Source organism: Furipterus horrens, unplaced genomic scaffold (assembly GCF_987537825.1).
Source record: "Furipterus horrens unplaced genomic scaffold, mFurHor1.1.pri manual_scaffold_5, whole genome shotgun sequence".
Taxonomy (NCBI): Eukaryota; Metazoa; Chordata; class Mammalia; order Chiroptera; family Furipteridae; genus Furipterus; species Furipterus horrens.
The window spans coordinates 137,865,359-137,887,710 of NW_028327175.1; the positions used below are offsets into that span (position 1 = coordinate 137,865,359).

Genomic DNA, 22,352 nt, shown 5'->3' on the forward strand with positions numbered 1-22,352 from the left:
TGTTCATTACTGTTTCTCTAGCTCTTTAATAATATATGGCACATAGTAGTAGGTATTTGATAAATACTTGTTGAATGAATGAATAAGTCAATCAATGTCAAAATACTATGTCCAATTTGAATCTGACTATCTTTACTTATTTGAACAAATCAGCACTTACGCATTTTTATATATGTTTGGTTTGGGTTTTGCTTTTACCTTAGCATCTTCTAACTCCGAGCATTCAGATGTCTTGTCCCATTAGTAAGAAATGTATGCATTTCAAACCACTACTAATTCACAGAGCCTTTTGGTCCCCTAAATTCCTTAATCTGAAAAAGTAGTTGAGATCTTTTCAACAAGTTTCCATTGCCTAGCCATGTGACGACATTAAAATAAATACTAACACTCTGCTTTAACTTCAAGTATTTCATCCAATAAACTGGCAATAGTTAAGGGCAGAAACACATAAATCATACCTTCATCATTTTTTCAACCACATCATGTTATGAACCTGGCCTACACTTTCTCCTAACAGGTAAAATGGAGGTTGGTTGTCTCTATCATCTCTTTGACTTACGTAAACCCATAGAAGACTTCTGTTCTCTCCTTCCCTTGCATATATATGTACAAGTAAACTCAATGTTTACACGTTTAGAAAAAACTTTTCAAATTCATTCTTGACAAGTGGTTAGATCTTATTAGTTCATATTTTCTAAATAATTATTTTGTAAAAAAAAAATTATTTTTGTAAAAAACCTTCCGAAGATTGCACGTAAGGTTCAACTCGTGGACTATAAGGTTAGATGTTATGATGGAGAATAACCTGGTATATTGGGGAGTCTAAGAAAGGTTCACAAAAGGGACAGGACATGATTACTAAGGCTTTGAAAAATGGCCAGGATCTTAAGTAGATCGGGGCATGGCAGGAAGAGGGAACCAAACCAGGCTAGGATTTAGAGGCTGGCAGGGAACAGAATAGTACTGCTGTATTCCATAACTTATCACGGGTATTACATTCTAGACCCCCTTCCCCACTGCGAAGTGGGAACTATACATTTATTCTACACTCTTAAACCTACGTAACTTTAACAACATATGTATACAGTACCACAAAATCCCGCGATGTAGTGAAAAATCCACGATAAATAATTAAATATAATATTTTTTAAAGTCCCGCAATACAGTGAGGCCACGATAAGTAAACTGCGATATAGAGAGGGGTATTCATAATAGGTTCAAACTGAGAACAACCCAAGTGACTGTTGATGGTGGAATGGATAAAGAGTAGAATAGCAGTGAAATAAAACAAAAAAGTAAATAGCTATGAAATGCACAAACTACAATTATATGCAACAACATGGAAAATCTTATGGATATCATGTTGGGTGAAGGAAGACATGCAAAACAGTACCTACTATGAATTCATTTATATAAAGTTCAAAAATAGGCCAAATGAATGTATGGTATTAGACAACAGAACTGGTTTCTTTGAGGGGAGGGAGTGAGAGAGACTGGAAGAGGATACAAGGATGGCTTCTGGGGTGCTAATGTTCCATTTGTTGATTTTGGTGCTAGTTACCTCACTGTGTTCACTTTGTGGAATACACTGAGCTGTACACTTTGTATAGGTTGTATATATGTCTATATGTATGTCCTACATCAATCAGCATCTTTCATAATAGTAAAGAATAAAGGGCCAAGAAGAGTAAGGACACTTTTGAAAAAAATTATTAGGACTTCCTAATGTTATTGGCACAGTGATGAATAAGTTAATCAATGAACTATATTAGAAGGTTAAACAAATAGCAATGTATATGTAGAATTTTGGTGTTTGTCAGGGGTGGCATGTCAGGTTAGAGCTAAAAAATAGATATCAAACCTTGCCAGTGTGGCTCTGTTGGTTGAAACATTGTCCCATAACTGAAGGGTTGGGGGTTGGGGGTTCAATTCCTGGCTGGGCATCGAACCTGCATGCCTGCATGCCTAGGTTGTGAGTTTGATCCCTGGTCCATGTGCATACCCTCCCCAGTCTGTGCACATACAGTAAGCAACCAATTGATGTTTATGTCTCTCTCTCTCTCTCCCTCTCCCTTTAAAAAAAAAAAAAAGGCAATGAAAAATGTCCTTCAGTGAGGAAAAAATATAGATACCAATATGGAAATAAATTTAAATGATATCCCTGCCTCACACCTTATATAAATTAAGGATTTAAATAAATTAGGGAATTAAATGTCAAAAATAACATTTTAAAACTCCTAGTGGAAAATATAGGTGGATATCTTCTAGATTTCAGGTAGAGAAAAATTTCTTAAAAACAAAAAATACTGACCATAAAACTTTAATAAATTTGACTATAAGTATTAAGAAGTTTCTTTATCAGAGAGAACCTTAAAAGCAGCAAGAGAAAAGCAGAGAGTTACCTACAAAGGGGTGCCTATAAGACTATCAGCTGATTTCTCAGAAGAAACTTTGCAGGCAAGAAGGGACTGGCAAGAAATATTCAACGTGATGAAAAGCAAGGACCTACAACCAAGATTACTCTATCCAGCAAAGCTATCATTTAGAATGGAAGGGCAGATGAAGTGCTTCCCAGACAAGGTAAAGCTAAAAGAGTTCATTATCACCAAGCCATTATTATATGAAATGTTAAAGGGACTTATTAAGAAAAAGAAGATCAAAACTATGAACACTAAAATGACAACAAACTCACAACTATCAACACCTGAATCTAAAAAATAAAAACAAAATCCGACAAAGCAAACCATAATAGGAACAGAATCATAGGTATGGGGATCATTTGGAGGGTTATCAGCTGGGAGGGGGAAGGGGGAGAAATGGGGAAATGGTGCAAGGATTAAGAAGCATAATTGGTTGGTACAAAATAGACAGGGGGAAGTTAAGAATAATATAGGAAAGGGTGAAGCCAAGAACATATGCACAATCCATGGACATGAACTAAGGGGGGTGGGATTGCTGGGGGAAGGAGGGTAGTGGGCAGAGGGGAGCAAAGGGGAAAAAATTGGGACTACTGTAACAACATAATCAATAAAATATATTACAAAAATAATTTCTTTATCAAAAGAAATCTTACCAAAAAAGAAAAGACAATTTTAAAACAGGGATAAAATATTGTTAAGGTATAGAAAGAAAAAAGGGTAATATTAGGAATACATAAAGAACTCCTACAAATCAATCAGAAGCACAAGCAACACAAGAGAAAATGGGGAAAAGATCTGAGGCATTTGAAAGAGAAAGACACAGATGGTAATGACAATATGAAGATATGGGCAACACCAACTGTGATCAGGAAAATGCGAAACTAACCACAGAGAAATAGTTTTAAACCTGCTTGATTGGCAAAAATAACAAGTTAGAAAATATCAAGTATAGAGACAATGGTTGATTCAGAAAATCTTTTATATTGTTCTAGCTATTCCACCCCTAGATACACATCCAAGAGAAAATTTTGAACTATTTGAAGTAGTAAAAGCATGGGAACAGTCTAATTGTCCTACAGTTGGAAAACACACCAGGAAACCATAATATATTCACACAGAGGAATACTGTACAGCAATCAAAACAAATGAACTACAGCAGCATACAACAGTATAAAGCTTAGAAATATAATGTCAAAAATATCTAAAAATATTATACATAGTATACTTTTTAAAAATAATGTTATTAATATTTATTTATTTATTTATTTATTTAGGGAGGAAGCGGGCAGAGAGAGAGAGAAAGAAACATTGACCGGTCACCTCCCATACACACCCCGACTCGGGATCAGACCTGCAACGTTCTGATGTACGGGACAATGCTACAACCAACTGAGCCAACAGACCAGGGCAAACATAGTATACTTTTATGTAAACTTCAAAACAACTGAAATTTAAAATGCATATTTTTGAGGTGAAATTTACATAATGTACAATTAACTAACCCTTTAAACAGTACAATTCAGTAGCACTTAGTAAAAATGTATAGTTCTTATTAAGAATACATGCAGTTACAACAACATAGTATAAAAAGGAAAGTAAGGGAATGATGGAAACAGGATTCAGGACGAAGGTACATGAGGGATTGGGGGCAGTGTGGCAGAGGTGTGGGGTGGCCAAAATAAGGGACTCATATTGCTAGCTAGAGGGTTTTTCAAGACCCTAGCTTTAGTTCTGGCTAAGTTTATTGGTGCTTATTTCATTTTTTGAAAATGACCAACTACACAAACTGATCTTCTTTGCCTCCTCGTATTAACAGATGTTGTCAACAACTTTTTTCAAAGTATAGAAAGCAATTTTCACAATAGGTGCTTTGAAAATAAAACAGGGAAATTTCTATTCTATGAAGAGAAATTATATCACTTCAAATTTTATGTGACGTAATTTTTTTATAGGAGGGAAACAGCTAAGGTGAAATAGCAAAACACCTCTGAAGTCAACGTTTTAATTGGAATAAGTCACATAGACTCCACCAAGTGAGAAACGTGGTCAGTTTCTTATAACAGAACATTTGCTTTCTTGCTGCCAGAAACTGAGCAATCCCAGCTCCTGGCAGAACTCAGTGGATATCCCAACTCCTCCTCCAGGAAGCCTTCTCAAACTACACAATTCCTCCTATTCTTCTTCTAGCACTTAGACATTATATCCCACCATTTAAATTCATTCTATCAGAGTTCCTAAAGAAATATCTATATTTATATGGAGATAATACAGAATTTTGGTTAAAAATTGAGGCTTGAGAACCAACAACAAGGGTAGTGCCAGGTACTATCTAAATGCTTTAAAATTAAGAACATTTTTGTTCATGTATGTTAATATTTAATGTATAACAACCTAGTAATCTTTACAACAGCCTAAAGAAAGATAAATTATTAATCTCATTTTAGAGAGGGGAAAGCAGAAGCACAGAGGAGTTAAGTAACTTTCATTAGGTCACACAGCTAGTACTGCAGGATCAGAATTTGAACCCAGGCAGTCTGATGCATGAACTCACTTAACTACTATTGAGCTTTAAGCTATCAATAACTTAACTGTTAGAATACAGGCAGTTCAGCACCATACCTATGAGTCAGAAATAGTGTTATGGAATCTTGTGCAGGGTAGGAGAGTTGACTTGAGGGCAACCGAGTTTCCAGGCCTGGCTCTAAAACTGATGCCTAACCACACTTGGGCAAGGCCAGTGCCTCTCTTTGAGCCTCAGTTTCCCTCACTGTAAAATAAAAGGTTGGACCTGATGGTCTCCAAGGCACTTCTAATGCTGATGTTTTATGAGTCTAGAATTCCTGGCTCAATTCCGTGCAGCCCAAGCCATAGTGGCTCCTCCTGGGCCAGGTCTGGCCGTTCCTGCTGGGCTCAGTGTCTCACACTTGGCTCTGCTTCCCATAAATAAGAGAAAAAGAACAAGGGAGAATATACTCCTGAGAGACTGGGAGGGATCCCACGGATGCTCTGCACACTTTGAAGAACTTATGGTCGTTAACTAGAGAGAGCTACCTGCCAAGTGAAGGATGGAAAGAAATTAGACTAAGGGGATAAATGGACTCACAAAACTTGGCTACATCCAAATTGAAAGGGCACCTCTGAGTACTTAAAGAACTGACAAGGTTATTGCAACAAAATGAGCCAGCTTCTTAAAGAACCGAAGACAGGATAAGCTGTGAAAACTGGAATGGACCAAAGAACACAGAAAAAACCTGATAAACTGTGAGCCAACCAATCTGGGAAAATTGTAAATACCCATTTTCCCAGACTGTAAATAACAATCTGGGAAAACAGTGTAGTAAAGGAAAGATGGTACAGGCATGTCAGCTTCCACCATCCCACCATGAACAACTCCAGGGCAGCACCTGTATCAGGAAACTATGCCTCCCAGAATCGCTAAAGGTATTAGGGTTCAGAATCAGCTGATCTCAACAGAGCACCTACTATGTAACAGGCTGTATCATATATTTTATTCTACTTTAGAGTTGAGGAGACAGAGTCTATAGAGACCCAGATTCTGTTCTATGTCTTCTATCATTAGCTAGGTGAACTTGGTCAAGTAGCATCACCAATGTAAGTAAGGCCTTGGCTACTTTATCCATAAAACCAGGGACTGAATAAAGTTATAGAAGATTGGCCCTCCGGCTCAAGAATACTGTAGTTCATCAAATACTTATTTTATATTCATACAGAAAAGCATTCACACTGGGCCACTTTTATTTGTTTATACAGTATTTCAGAACATTGGAAGTCAATGAACTCCACTGTGCTGAGCACATAATATATGAATCAAGAAAAAAAAAAAGTACTTTGGGTTTCAGTAGCTCTTCTGATTCCATTTCACATGGTACTACCTAGGATCACCTTGTATGGATAAGCATGTTGTACCTGTCCAAGGGCAGCTGTCTAAGAGGAGTGGGGGAGATGGGGCTAAATTTCAATCTTCTCTGTGCTCATGAGACTGAGTCTAAATCAAAGGTGCATTATGGGCGTGTAGGTGCCTCTGAAATATCTACCCGCACTGAAAGAAAGTAGTAAGCAAGACTGAAACGGTGGTGAAGTTTGTGTTCAAACTGTGTTGAATACAGAACTTAAAATTTTATCTTTGTTCAATCATTTCCAGACACCTCGTTCACCTCTAGTCAGTTTATAAGACCCTCAATGAAATAAATCCTATCCTTCATAATCATCCATCAGTATTGACTGAAATCAACATTAGCCAGGATGCTTTGAATAGGCTGCTTCTCAAATCTCCATCCAAGATCAAAGGGTTAAAATATTTTGCATAATGGCAGCATAAATGGAAAACGGGGACAGCCTTTCAGTGTGACTCCTTAGAGAGGGACAATCCTTATTTAGCTGCGTATGTCCTGGTATTTAAAATAAATCTATTTAATTACCTTCACACTTCCAAGGCATACTTGCCAAAAATACAGAAAAACAAAAACTTTCAGGAAAATGCTTGCAAGATTCCATTCTGGGCTTCTAATGGTCTTTACATGTGGACTATTCTTTGTCACCATTATCAAGTCACTCCTTTTGAGGCTCCTGATTTCTCTAGCAGCAAATTGGATTTGCACTAGTTCACTCACCTTCTTTTTCCTTTATATTGTCATCGATAGCCATCAAGACCATTCATTCTGGATTTCCTGGATCAGTCTCAATTTCAAATATTCTGCCCCTCTCTCCTCTCATAAAAAGTTCCCAACTTTTTATTTGGAAAATATGGTTGCCACAATAATAGCATTACCCTCACAAAGTATCAGTCATGCCAGAGTCACACCATCATTACGGTGCCCTTACTTGGGTTGTGGCCATCAAAAGGAGAGCTGGCTGATCCATCCAGGGCCAGAGACCATTTTCTGGCCTCATTAAAGAGAAAAATGCATTTGCTACTATCATAAATAAGTTTTGGATGAACCAATTTAGAACTCAAATGAACTTTTCCCTTGTTCTGCAAGACAGTTTTTCAAGGCTGAAAAATTACTATTTGATGGAAGGGTACACGATCTGGAAAAACTGAAGCCCTGGGGCTTCCCAGCTGCCAAACTCCCACATGCTGGCTCTCAAGACACATCTACACTCACTATTAAAGTGTCACTGTTCATAATTTGGTGCTAAATCTTTCTGAAGCTAGGCAACTCAACATGGTCTGCAGACAAATTGATTCCTTATTCTATTAAAACCCAGGAACAAGACGAAGTAGGTGTTGGTGACAAAAGTTACCTACTATCAAGTTGAAAATGAAGTTATTAAAACTAGGCCAGCACCACGAAAGGAAAACCGAAGGGCTGGGTTTCGGTAAGCAGGTTCGACTCAATGCGTGCACCATTTATGAAAGGAAACAGCGAACTCTGGTTTACTTAGCTGCCTCCGCAATAGTGTTTGAGTCCCTTTTTCCCAGGTACCTTACTGTGAATCCTCAAAGAATAAAGAGGAGAAAAATTATACTTGCAGGGACATTTTATAATGTTTGTTAAGCGCTTGAATATGAAACCAGATCATTTTTTTCTCTAGCCTCACTACCTTGTGAAGTAGCTGAGAGCTTCATTTTAATGGTATGACTATGGAAAGAAATGTTACTGAGTAATATTTTTCATACTCAGATTAGTTGGTCCGAATCCTTGAAGATCACAGAAAACTTTAAATTACAATGGAAAAATACTAAATTATGTTCCCACGAGTTTTGGTCATTTCAGCATGACCATGAATAAGCTATAGATTCTGAGTCAGATGTGTGTAGTTTTCTTTGGACTTTGTCCTTGCTTACTTGCTTATAAAACTTTTAAAACGTACTTCTAAATTACAGCAATTCAGTAAAAAATTCAAACCTTCGGGCTTGGTTTCCTCCCCTAGCAGGCTGAGTCATAAAAATAAATCTTAGCCATTTCAATAGCCAACACACCCCTCACATTAAGAATTGGTATTGTTCCCCACGTCTCCCATTTCATCCAAAGGTCACGCCCAGCTCTCATTTGAAGAAAGAAACAGCTCAGGGACTCATCCAGCTCAACATTTGCACATTTAATAAGAGAACAGTATCTCGCCAAGTTACAGGGGTGAGTTATATTAGAATCTTTCAGAGAAACTTCCAAGGAGCAAATATGAGCATGGGCTTTGGAGGCAGCCAGACCTGGGTTCAAGTCCTAACACTGTGTGACTTCGGTCATGTTACTTATAATGAGCACGAAATGGGGATGTTCATAAAATTGACCCTGCAGACAGCTGCTGTGAGAATGAAAGAAGAAGAAAGAAAAGAGGAAAGTTGCCTGGAAGCACAGTACCTGGCACACAGTAAGTGTGCACTACGTGCGTGCTGTTTTCCTGGTACAGGCATTTCAGGGCTTAGCCAGGATAAATGCGTCTCTCCTCTGCCCTCCCCTGACTCCAAGTGTTAGAGTAACAAGTTTCTCTCCAAATCAAACCTCCAACAGGCACTGCTGGAAGAGGTGGAATATTCACTCCACCAAAAAACCCAGGGTCAGGACTTAAATCATGAAGTCACAGACGCTGAGCTTTTAGAGTTAAGAGGAAATGTATAATTTATTGAATTAATATATGCAAATTATATAGAGAGTGTCTGCCCTCACTTTTATACCAAAGGAACTAAAACCCATGTCCTCAAGTGACTTGCTTAAGGTGTACCAGTTGATGGCAGAGCTGGAATTGATACCTGGGTCTTTTGGGGGGGAGGTGCTGCCTCAGGTCTACTAATGAGAGTATTGGGAGTCAGCTTGAAGGAACTGCCCAGACACCGTCCATCCTTCAAGAATGATCTTCCCAACTAACAAACACAGCATGCTGTCCCTACCCCTTTACCACCAACCCCATCCCTGACCAGCACAGAGAAAAAGAAGTTAGATTCCCTCTGATCCATGGTGAAAACCCCTGCCTACAACAACTGGGAGTTATGAAGAGCAGGAACAGAGCTCTGAGACCTTTAAAGGAGAGGGCTTCTTTCCTCCCTGGCCCACTGCAGATCACAGCAGTCTCAGGTGTCTCCCTAAATATGCATAATGTTTGGAGACCTTCCCAAGGGTTTTTACAGCCAGTTGAATGGGGGGTGGGGGGTGGGGTGGGGGGAACGACAGGAACAAGTTGGTCCAAGCATGTCCCTTCTTTGTCTTTTAGGCCAGGTCTGTGGAGGTGACAAGCATGTATCTCTAGGTTCACAGGACTGAACAAGGCTTTTTTGAATATCAGTGGAAAATCCTGATTTGGGCCTACGTATTATACAAAGGACTGGTTCCAAACTCTGAGGTTCACAGAAAGGATAGCTAACAAGCCTGTTGTACTTGGCCTGGGGAAAGAGAGAAGACATCAGCAGTTGGTAGAAAGCACCTTTCTTCATTTATAATTCACTTATAATTCAAGAAATATGCATGAATACAGAGAAATTTTGAACTAGGGGGTCTGTAGTAGGAGGCACTGACAGGGAGGATCACAGACGGGATGTGAAATCCAAGTTCAGGACTGAAGGATGGGTAGGAATTAGCCAGGTGGAGAGTTGTATTCTAAGCCTGGGGTAGGCTAACACGCTATAAAGGACCAGGTAATAAATATTTTAGCCTTCAGACCACATAGTCTTGACTGCAGCTGCTCAAATCTGCTGTTACAGGGAGAAAGCAGGTACAGAAAATAGAGAAAGGAATGAGTGTGAAGACTGAAATTTGAATTTCATATAATTTCCATGTCATAAAATATTCTTTATTTTTTGAACCCTTTAAAAATAAGGAATCATTCTTAGCTTATGGTTTAAGAATATTGGTGTTGAGATATATGGAAGTTTAGCCATATGGAAGTTTAGCCAAGGTCATTCCTGAACTAAGGAGATGATGTGCATTTCTAAATCATAAATTCCCTTAGACCGTCATATCCACAGCTGAGACTAGGGTGAGACAAGTGAGCTGCCTCATAATTTAAGGAGACATTCACTAGTAAGCAGAGGTTTGGCACTTGCGAGACTCTGAGAGTGAATGTCTCCTTAAATCATGCTCTCTAGGAATCTCACTTATCTCACCCTAGGCTTAGTCCTGTTTGTACCTGTGCATTACTGTGAAGTGGTCAACTCCTCCTCAACCATCACTGCCTTGGATGCCTTCCTTGTAATGCACAAGTTTTCAGATGATAATCTGGTTCCCAGTCAGTGCTCTGGAGTAAAGAATTTGGATAATATGAAAAACAACCTCAGGCAGAAGAGGAGGGAGAGACTATGCAGACTGGAATTGGGAGAGAAGATTAAAAAATTGTACTTCAGAATTGTTGCTGGTGTGGTAGTGGGAGAAAGACTAAAAATGAGACCAATGTCCAAAGAAAATGATGAACAAGTTTCACTGTGCATTAAAATTGTAAATCTTTGCCACTCTCTCTTCTTTCATTACACCTATATTATACTTATATTGAGATGTATATTGCAAATCACATATCTGATAATGAACTTATGTTCAGAACATATAAAGAATTCAATAATAAAAAACCAGCCCTCACTAATGTGGCTGAGTGGGATGAGCATCATACCACAAACTGAAAGGTCTTTGGTTTGATTCCCGGTCAGGGCACATGCCTGGGTTGTGATCCAGGTCTCCAGTTGGGGGTATGCAAGAGGCAACCAATTGATGTTTTTCTCACACATTGGTATTTCTCTCCCTCTCTTTTTTCCTCTTTTCCCTTCTCTCTAAAAATAAATAAATAAAATCTTTAAAATAATAATAAAAACAATCCAATTTTTAAAAATGGGCAAAAGACTTAATGGTCAATGAGCACAAGAAAAGTTCTGGAAAATGCAACTAAAAACTACAATGAGATATCACTTCATACCCACTAGGATGGCTATAAGCAAAAAGATGAACACTAAGAAATGTTAGTGAGGAAGTGGAGCAATTGGAACCCTCACACACCGCTGGTGAGAATGTAAAAGGGTACACCTCCTTTGCAAAACAGCAGTTTGGCAGCTCCTCAAAAGGTTAAACACAGTTACATGACTCAGCAATTATACTCCCAGATATAAACCTAAGAGGAATGAAAACATATGTGCACATAAAAACTTATGCATGAATGCTCATGTATAAGTTTATTTCTAATAGCAAAAAAGTGGAAACAACCCAGTGTCCAACAACTGCTGAACAGATAAGATGTAGTATAGTCATACAATAGAATATAGTAAAAAGTAACAAAGTACTAATACATGCTACAATATAGATAGAACCTTAAACCTCGAAAATATTATGCTAAGTGAAAGAAGCCAGTCACAAGAGACCACATACTATATGAGTCCAATCAGATGAAAGTCAAGACTAGAGACGTCTATAGACACAGCATGGGTTAGTAGATGCTTAGAGCTGGGGAGAGGGGGAGGGATGGAGAGAATGGAAGGTGACAGCTAAAGGGTATGGGGTTTCTTTCTGAGGTGATGAAAATGTTCTCAAATCACTGATGTCTGCATATACCTGTGAATATAAAAAAACACTGAACTGTATACTCTAAATAGGTAAACTGTATGGTATATAAATTATATCTCAATAAAACTGTAAAAAAATAATAATAAAGAGGGACTTCCGGCCAAGATGGAGGCATAGGCAGACACGCTGCATCTCCCTCCACAACTGAGAAGGAATACAACTACCTCAGAACTAGAGACAATCAGAAGTTCCAGGAAATCAAGTTGCATGGAAGTCCAGCAAACAAAGATATAAAGAAGAAATACTCATCCAGACAGGTAGGAGGGGCGGAGCCAGGGCAGGGAAGATGTGGTGTGGTGGCGGCAGCAGTGGTGACAGCGGCACATTGGCAGAAAGCACAGTCACACATTTTTAAAAGTAGGGAGGGACACCTGGAGAGCGCTCCCAGCACCAGACCAGACAGCACAGCTCATGGTTTCAGCGCCAGGGAAAACAAAGCCTCATTGTTTCTGACTGTGCAAACCAGTGGGGGTTGGGCAGAGGAAGAAACTGCTGGTCTCTCATAGAGTCTGCTTTTTTAAAGGGACCCCACGGTCCTAGAACGTCTGCAGACCCACCCACTCTGCGAATGATGGCCAGGGCAACAGCTAGAGAGGCACCAGTCCCATATAGAAGTGGGAGAAGTGCCTGGAAAAGAGGCAAGTGCTGAGCAAGCAGCATTGTTCCTTCTCAGACCCCTCTCCCATGTACAGCACCAAAACGTGGTGAAACAAGTCACCCTGTACTGATGAATACCGAAGGCTCCACTCCTTACAATAAAACAGGAGTGAGAGCTCTACCTAAGACACAGAGGCAAACAAACATAGGAGCCTGTCAAGATGAGGAGACAGAGAAGTATGGCCCAAAAGAGGGAACAGAACTAAGTGACAAGGAGAGAGCCAACCTAACAGGTGAGGAGATAGCCAACCTAACATGAAGAGTTCAAAACACTGGTGATAAAGATGTTCACAGGTGTTAGAGATATGCTTGAGTATGGCAAACACATAAGGGAAGAAGTGACAGCTATGCTAAGTGAAACAAAGGAAAATCCACACAAAACCAATGGTGAAGGGATAGAAACCAGGGTTCAAATCAATGATTTGGAACATAAGGAAGAAAAAATTAGTCAACCAGTACAGAATGAGGAAACAAGAATTGAAAAAAATGAGGAGAGGCTTAGGAACCTCTGGGACAACTTTAAACGTGCCAACATCCAAATCATAGGGGTGCCAGAAGAAGACGACAAAGAGAAGAAATGGAAAGCTTATGTGAAATAATAATGAAGGAAAACTTCCCAAATTTGGCAAATGAAATCGATATACAAGTTCAGGAAGCACAGAGAGTCCCAAACAAGCTAGACCTAAGGAGGACCACATTAAGACACATGATAATTAAAATGCCAAAGGTTCAGGGTGAAGAAAGAATCTTAAAAGCAGCAAGAGAAAAGCAGAGAGTTACCTGCAAAGGGGTGCCTATAAGACTATCAGCTGATTTCTCAAAAGGAACTTTGCAGGCCAGAAGGGACTGGCAAGAAGTATTCAATCTGATGAAAAGCAAGGACCTACAACCAAGATTACTCTATCCAGCAAAGCTATTATATAGAATGGAAGGGCAGATGAAGTGCTTCCCAGACAAGATAAAGCTAAAGAAGTTCATCGTCGACAAGCCATCATTATATGAAATTTCAAAGGGACTTACTTAAGAAGAAGAAGATCAAAATTATGAACATTAAAATGACAACAAACTCACAACTATCAACTGAATCTAAAAAATAAAAACAAAATCCAACTAAGCAAACCAGAATAGGAACAGAATCATAGGTATGGGGATCATTTGGGGGGTTATCAGCTGAGAGGGGGAGGGGAAGAAATGGGGAAATGGTGCAGGGATTAAGAAGCATAATTGGTAGGTACAAAAGAGACAGGGGGAAGTTAAGAATGAGATAGGAAAGGGTGAAGCCAAATAACTTATATGCATAACCCATGGATGTGAACTAAGGGGCATGGGATTGCTGGAAGGAAAGGAGGGTACTGGGCAGAGGGGAGCAAAGGGGAAAAATTGAGACTGCTATAACAACATAATCAACAAAATATACTTAAAAAAAAAAAAAGAAAGAAAGAAATCAAAGCATTTCTCCATCCCTCCTAGGGTTTCAGAGAATAACGTTTCCTTACCCTGAAAGATGACTGTGCCTTTGTGTTGCCAAAGATTGAGTTGGTTTTCTAATTTCTTTCTGACAGCTTGAGGTGTGATGGCCTAAATGAGAGGGAAGAGGCTGAGGCCAAGGGCCGAGTGTTGGGGTTTGGGATTTGGATGCCTGAGCTCTGTGGGACCCTTATTTAACCTGAGGCTCTGAATGCATCCAGGCCAGCCACTAGAACAAAGAACCACTGGATGGGGCACCATTTTGGTGTCAATGGGGGGCCTGAAAATGACCCCAGCACCATTGTCTGAGAACAGCTTTTCAGGCAGGCCCCACCTGAGCCACAGGTTAGTCTAGTCATAGAGGGGTTAGGGAATGGTCACCTCCCTCACCAGCTATAATGCTAAATCATTTAGTCACCAGAGAAGAAAACTTCATGTCACTCCAAGAGACTATTATCTCTCAGGGGCTTATAGTGCTGTTCTTGAAACCATCACTGAAGGAGGTGATCAAGGGGAGAGGGATACCCTTATCACCATCATGATGGGGAGATCAGTCTGTGCGCAGTCTGAGTCCCTTCTGTGTAAAACTGCAGGGTGTGGATTAGACCAGAGCTTCATCTGATGGTCCTGTCCTTGCCTATGGGGTCTGATTCTTCTCAGGCCACATTCTAACCATGGCCCACTTCCAGGGGTGGAGCCTCTCCAGCCGCCAATTCCCATTATGCAGGACATCTGGGGAAAGGAAAGGGGGGAAAAAAGTCCTAATCCTGATACATGAGAATAACAGTGGCCATGGATACATTCATCTTAGAGCCCAGGGTCAGCACTTTTCATTCCATTCTTTTTTTTTTTTTTTTTTTTTTGCCAAATCCTAGACAAAGAGCTGGTATAATTATTGTACAAAGTGTGGAAATAAATGTATTCTAAACTGTCCCATTGCAGCTAATAAGCAAAAGTCATCCAATTATCACAAAGCTGGCTTCTGTCAGCCGGTCATATTTTCCACTGATGTATTTAGACATGACTAAACTGCACAGGGACTGGCTGGGAGCTGGATTCCCTGTCACTGTGCTCAGCAGAAAGGGGGCAGCATCACCCTATATCCATATCATGAACCTGACATAACCCATAACCCTTAGTCACAGAAGAGGAGGCCCAGCATGACACCAAGCACAGGCTTTCAGCTTAGCCTGTGCTCCCTGTGAAATTTTAATTATTTCAAGGTCCAAAGTGTACCCAAATGTAGGGAGACCAAATTTCCAGACAAGGAAAACAAGACATGTTGCCATTTCAACAGCCATCAATTACAAGACTAAATGACATGGCTCAACGGATATGTGATAACCCGTAAAAGTTACAACTTAGAAAATAAATTTATTATTGGTTGGTCCCTTTATACATAACAGAAAATATAGAATCAAGGACATATATACCAACAGAGATATTTATGTTACACATTCTAAAATTCCCATTGCCTCTTAAGTTTACTTTTCTCTATTAGAAAGTAGAAAAATGTGAAGACACATTGTAGAAGGAAAAAGGCAGAAAAGGAACTAGCAACACAGTTTTTCTATTCTTATTTTAAAAATAAAACCTTTCGTGGGTCAAAGCAGGTAAATAAATAAATTGATAATTACAGGAGCTGATGAACTTTTTGCCCTGGCTACCCACGTTTTCTCCACGCTCCATCATTCAGTGTACACAGAACTCGGGTTACATGAATGATTCCAGCAGAGGCAGGAACTTCTTGTACTCACATTGAGAATAACTCTAGTATCTAAACTCCCCAAAATTCAGGCAGGGAGAGAATTTTTTAAAAGGAAAAATTCCCTTAACCAATCTTTAACCTGACTTTAGCCACTTGCCAAAATGCACTGTCTTGTTGAGCCAATAAATTGAAAGCAGGAAAGAGGGAGTGTGACTGTAACTAAATAAGGGGTAGGGTTTTAATTTTTTACAAGCAGGAGGAGGAGGATATCAATATGATTAGTCAGTCAGCCAGCATTAATCCTCATTAATGTCTCCCATTCCAATCCATTCTCCTCTGTACAGCTGTGCAAATATAAAGCAACTGCGTCATTTTGACAAGGGCACATAAGACAAAAATTTTTAAATGAGGCAAAAAAAACCTAATTGGACAAATAACACATTCTTCAAATGTGTGGGAAGGATTGTTCAAATGACCACATCATAGACTGAAGGACATACATTCAAATTAATGCCGCTGTTAACTTCCCTGCATGAGAAGCTACCAAGAGCAGAGGGTGGGGACATAATCATGACAAAGCATGTAATAAACGGCTAGAATGAAAGTAGTGGCACTCACTCTTCACCAGACACTGCCAACTGACCCCAGAGACCGTGTTTCTTAGCATGACATTCTCCTGTTTCCTATGTACTTGGCATTATGCTTGCATTTTGGAGAGTAAAAAAAGGTAGGGCCATTTCTTGCCCTTAATACATTTATAACCTGAACACGTGACATAATCTGAAAATCAGAACCACAAGTCTGAATTTTTTAGCTGAAAGAAACAATTTACAGGAGCTAGAAGAAAGTGGCTATAATTCGCTTGTGCAACTTTTGAGACTCAAACCTACAATACAAGAGTAGAGGGGGCATATCATACTTTAGAAAATTCTGATTCATTCCTGCTATGCTACAGAATGTTCATAAAGGTCTCTTCCTTTCAGAAATCTCCCTTGAGAAAAGAACAGGAGGACAGTTAGCTGCTCCCCCAGCTTCACATTAAGGATTAATAAAAATACCCACAGCCTCCCAGAAACCCAGCCAGAGAGGAGAGAGAAGTTCCTGGGGTTTACTCTGACCAAAGTGTGGCAACCTCTCCCAGCCTCCAGAGACTAGAAGAAGGGAAGAGATAATTTGCATCATCTCTTCAGTTCTTTTCATTGGAAATTACCATTCCAGGGCCTCTGACTGACAGAAAGGAGCAGATCTGAGCTAGGGACCTGTGAACATTTTCAGAAGAAGCACAGGACTCCGGGAACTGGAGGAGAACAGGCATGTCAAAAATCATCCTGCAATTTACACCAGATTCAGGGCCTCGTGCCTCTGTAAGTGTATGAGGGGACTATGATAATGTTTCTCAAGCAATCTACTTACACTCACTTTGCTATATTTAAATTTCTATTGTGTTCAAAATGCTTAACATCAGGTGAATGTGAATTTAAAAATTGCTGAATTTTTACATGGGCTGACACATTCCTGTGATGAACTCTTTTCTCCTTGCACACACAGAATTCAGAACTCAGTCAGAAGAGCTGGGAAGCATGTGAGTAACTGACACCACTGTGACTGTGACTCAGGTTTCATGAGGTATCAGGTGAAGATGCAAAAACAAACTGCTGACACTTCTGGAGGTTAAGGATAGGTCAAATGCACAGAGACAAGAGCCTGCAGCATGTCCCTTTTCAGGCAGGATCCCAAGTCAGTCCTGACACTCTTGAGAGCACAGGGAGTGTTAGGGTCTTTAGGGCAGAGGAAATATTCCCAAAATGTCCTGATAAAGATCAAAGAACTCAGTTTAAGCTTCTGGTTAGTGGTTGTCAACTCCATAGAATCATAGAGTCACCAAGGGAACTTTGAAAAAAATATTCACACTGAGCCCTACCCTAGTGATGCTTGTTCAGAGAGTCTGGGAGGTGCGGGGCTGCACACTGCAATTCTAACATGTACCCAGGGTTACAACCACTACATCAAACACAGCCAAGTCTGAGATGCCAAGTCTGAGATATCAGTGAATGTGGCTACTAAGTCAACAGATGCTGAAATGAACAGCATCTGTCTGTTGCTTTAAAAGCTTACTCTAAAATTTTACTGTCTATGTTTTCCTTTAGGACTTTTATAGTATCATGGCTTATATATGTCTTTTATCCATCTTGAGTTTATTCTGGTGTATGGTATATTTTTGTCGATATATCTCCTAGGACAAGGAAAATAAGGGAAAAATAAACAAATGGGACTACATCAAATTAAAAGGCTTCTGCTCAGCAAAAGAAAACATCATCAAAATGAAAAGGGAATCAACCATATGGGAAAACGTATTTGCTAATGATACCTTGGAAAAGGGTTTGATCTCCCAAATATATAAAGAACTCATATGACTCAACATCAGGAAAACAACAATACAATTAAAAAATGGGCAAAGGACCTGGGCAGACACTTCTGTAAGGAGGACATACAGAGGGCCCATAGGCCTATGAAAGGATGCTCAACTCACTAGCCATCAGAGAGATGCAAATAAAAACCACAATGAGACACCACCTCACACCTGTCAGAATGGTCATCATCAACAAATCAACAAACAACAAGTGCTGGTGAGGATGTGGAGAAACGGGAACCCTACTGCACTGTTGGTGGGAATGCAGACTGGTGCAGCCACTGTGGAAAACAGTTTGGAATTTCCTTGGAAAACTAAAAATGGAACAAACTGCCTTTTGATCCAGCAATTCCACTACTGTGAATATACCTGAAGAATCCTGAAACACTAATTCAGAAGAACCTGTGCACCCCTATGTTCATAGCAGCGCTATTTACAATAGCCAAGTGCTGGAAACAGCCTAAGTGCCCATCAATGGATGAATGGATCAAAAAACTGTGGTACATTTGCACAATGAAATACTATGCAGCAGAGAGAAAGAAGGAACTCCTACCTTTTGCAACAACGTGGATGAAACTGGAGAGTATTATGCTATGTGAAATAAGCCAGGCGGCGAAAGACAAATACCATATGATCTTACCTATAAGAGGAACCCAATGAACAAAACAAATGAACAAAATAGAACCTGAGGCATGGAAACAAGGAACAGACTGGCAGTGACCAGAGGGAGGGGGGAGGGGCTAAAGGTGGAAAGAAGGAGAAGGGTCTAGTCAAGGAACTAGTATAAATGACCCATGGACATGGACACCAGGGTGGGGATTGACTGCCGCAGCCTGGGATGGGGGCCCAGGCAGGGGAGAGCAATGGGGGAAAAACTGGGACAACTATAATAAAACAACAATAAAATAGTCAATAAAAAAAGAAAAAAGGTATCTAAAATGTTGGGTATTTTTAAAAAACGCTTACTCTAAATTTTACTTCTTTCTGGATCTTGAAGAACTAAGAGTGTGGGCTGCCTGGATTACAATCCTAGTTATAGCACTTATTAGTTAAGTGACCTTGGGCAAGATACATTACTTCTCTAAGACTCTGTTTTCTTAACAATACAATGGGGATTAATAATCATACCAATACCAGGTGGGAATTGAGATGATTGCATGAAATCAAGAAAAAAAAAGAATAAATTATTTGGCCCAATGCCTGGCACATGTACATGCATAATAAATATCAGCTACTGTGATTGATGATGATGAAAGTAAAAATATGCTAGTTATATTTCAATAAAAAGGATGGTTTTTCTAGACTGGGTATTTTTTTAACAGGGCCAGGTTTGAAGGAATTGTGAAACACTGGGATATAAATTAGAAATTATGCATTTTCTTCAATTATGAATATAAATAAGCAACACATCTCATTAATAGTAGCAGTATCTGTAATCTTATCACCAACAGAAATCATAGCTATTTCTATATATTACAACCATAGTAGAGACCCTAAAATAGTATATATATTTAGTGTGATCAATTGCCCATGGTTTGCCCAGGACCAAGAGGTTTCTTGGGACAATGAAACTGGTAAAGTCCCAGGCAAACCATTCCCTACTTAGATTCATCACTACTTTGAAATTATGTCAGCCCTGGATGGTGTGGCTCAGTGGATTGAGCGCTGCCCAGGCCAGGTCCCCTGTTGGGGGCACATGAGAAGCAACCACACATTGATGTTTCTCTCCATCTCTTTCTCCTTCCCTGCCCCTCTCTAAAAATAAATAAATAAAACCTTTAAAAGAAAAAAAAAAAAAGAAATTATGGTAGTTAGCATACCACTGGATACCATTGCTTAGTGTATTAATAAAGAAGTACCTATCCTGCTATGTCACAATTTCAAAAAAATATCTTGATAAATGTATATCCACATAATCTGTGTCCTTCATAATGCTTTGCATTTCATTTGATGCATTTAAAAGCATTCTGAGTCCATGGGCTTCACCAAATTGCCAAAAGGGGTCCATGGCACAAAAATGGTTAAGAGGAAAGAAACTGGGAACATTGGTTGGAAAATGGAGGAGACTGGATTTTAAATTCCCTTAGGCTTTGCAAACTAAAAACATGACAAAAGAAGACTCAGGTATGTATCTCTAAAGGATACAACTATTCAGCTGATGGAGTTTTTCCACTACCAGGATTTTTTGTTTTGTAATTCCAAACACAGTAACCAGGAAATCTCTGTAATTTCTTCACTCCTGATGACATGTATTTGTGTTTTGTTATTTATATTGTTGCAGAGTTAACTTAACCTTGACAGCTATCAATTGGAGTACCTGTTAGGTCTACTTGTTTCCAATAACTACACAAATTCTTCCCCTATGAACCATAATTTGACAGAACTTAAACATTTCCATGAATTAAGACAATGAAAATTTGGATTTTGAAATATCAAGCTTAAAAAACGATCAAAAGAAATTTGAACTCTTACCGAATACCATAGGGCTTCTGACAGACATAGGCTCCCATCTTGCCTCACCACTGCTGTTGACAGCTGGCCTGTTACTCTCCCACAAGGCAGTAAGAGACCACTTCTCTTCATATCAATGTAACTCCAAGCTGCCAGTCCAATGTGACCAGAAGGCAGAGTTCTCACAATTGCCCTTGTCCCAGTATACACAGATTTCTTAACTTCCCTGTCATTTTTACAAAATCTCCTCACTAACAAAGTGGACCGCTCCTTTTTACTTTTCAAAAAATCTTCTACATCGTCACAATTATCAGGGAAGTCTTCAAAATGGCTCAGAAAAGTCTTGGCAGGTGGACTATCAGTAAAATTCTTCCTGCAAAAGCTGTCACCTGAACATACCACATTGGCCTTTTGGCAGGAACCTTTACAGGATGAGTGTTCATCATTCGAGGTATCACAATGATCACACTGTAGGTGCCCGTTCTCATTATCACAGCTTTTTGCCAATTGCGTTAGTTTACAAGTATATGCAACATAATTTTTCTCTTGCTCCCCACCAACATCAGGCAGAGGAACACAGTTTCCACAATCATCCAAAACCAAGTTACCTGATAGGGTGCTGAAAGTGTCTGGCATTCTTCTGTCCAGTTCATAATGAAAGTGAAATACCTCCACATTGCTGTCAGGGTGTGCCCCACCAGGCTCCGTGACTGCCAATTGATTTCCGAAGGGACTAATTTCCATGGGAGGTCCGTCTGTTTCCAGTTGAATTCCAGGTAACACTTTTCTTTCCAGTGAAGAAGGAATTTCAGTTTCCTCTGTGACAGAATCGCATGTTTCATAAAACTGGCTCTGAGGAAGACCATGCAGATCATTTTCCAGTACGTTTTTGCAGTTAACATTAAGGTCTTCCACAGAATCTGGCATGCTTTTCTCCCAGCACTTTTCATTACAGTTCTCATCACTCATTGTCTCTCTTGCTATTGAGTGAATCTTAGGCAAGTTGCTTCCAAAAGATTCTTCTTTACATTTGTTCAGTTTTGAGATGGTATGAGAAGTCTGCCCTCTCCACCTGACAGTATGTGTCTTTGGAACACTGATGTCCGAGACCTTTTCGCTACTTTCATCTACAGTTGACTGAGAAGATACCTCTTTTCTCTGAGTCACAGGTATGAGAACAGAAGCTGCTATTTCTTCAGAAGTCATCTTGACCAATACACAGGTTTTATCCACTGCTCTATTTCTCTTCCCTGGGGATCATGTGAAGATTTTAATAAAATGACTGGTTATTAAAATGGCCTGATATAAAATTCCTCTGAGAAACAAAGTGACAGTTCCTTTGATTCAGGTACATTAAGATACAGATAATTTTCCCCAGTTTTAACTTCCTATCATGTGCAATACGTTTTTCTAGATCAGGTTTTTAGAGTGGTAGATCAATTTTCTTTCCTCTGTTATTTAAAGCAATTCTTTTGAAGATTTTCATCTGGGATTGCATTCTGCAACTTCTGATCCATCACTGACTTATAATGATTTAAAAATCCAGTTTAAATGTTTCCTATAAGAAAAAGAGATATGTCAAACACTGTGGAATGAAATGAAATTTTTAACAAACTCATAATCTAAGTTAATGCAAAATATAAACCAAGTTTGGGGAAGAAGTTTTACAATTAGAAGTTAGTTTTACAGTCATGGGGATGTAAAGTACAGCATAGGAAATACAGTTAATTATATTGTAATAA

At 39.4% G+C, this 22,352-nt stretch overlaps 1 protein-coding gene across 1 annotated transcript in view; it reads right to left on the reverse strand.

The window, feature by feature from the left end:
- PLCE1 (phospholipase C epsilon 1) overlaps nt 1-22,149 on the reverse strand; it is a 294,291-nt gene extending 272,142 nt beyond the window's left edge. Inside the window, exon 1 of the mRNA XM_090277947.1 lies at nt 20,632-22,149. Coding sequence (XP_090134073.1) covers nt 20,632-21,816 — 1,185 coding nt within the window. The 5' untranslated portion in view covers nt 21,817-22,149. The remainder of the gene's footprint in view (nt 1-20,631) is intronic.
- Nucleotides 22,150-22,352: the final 203 nt, after the last annotated feature.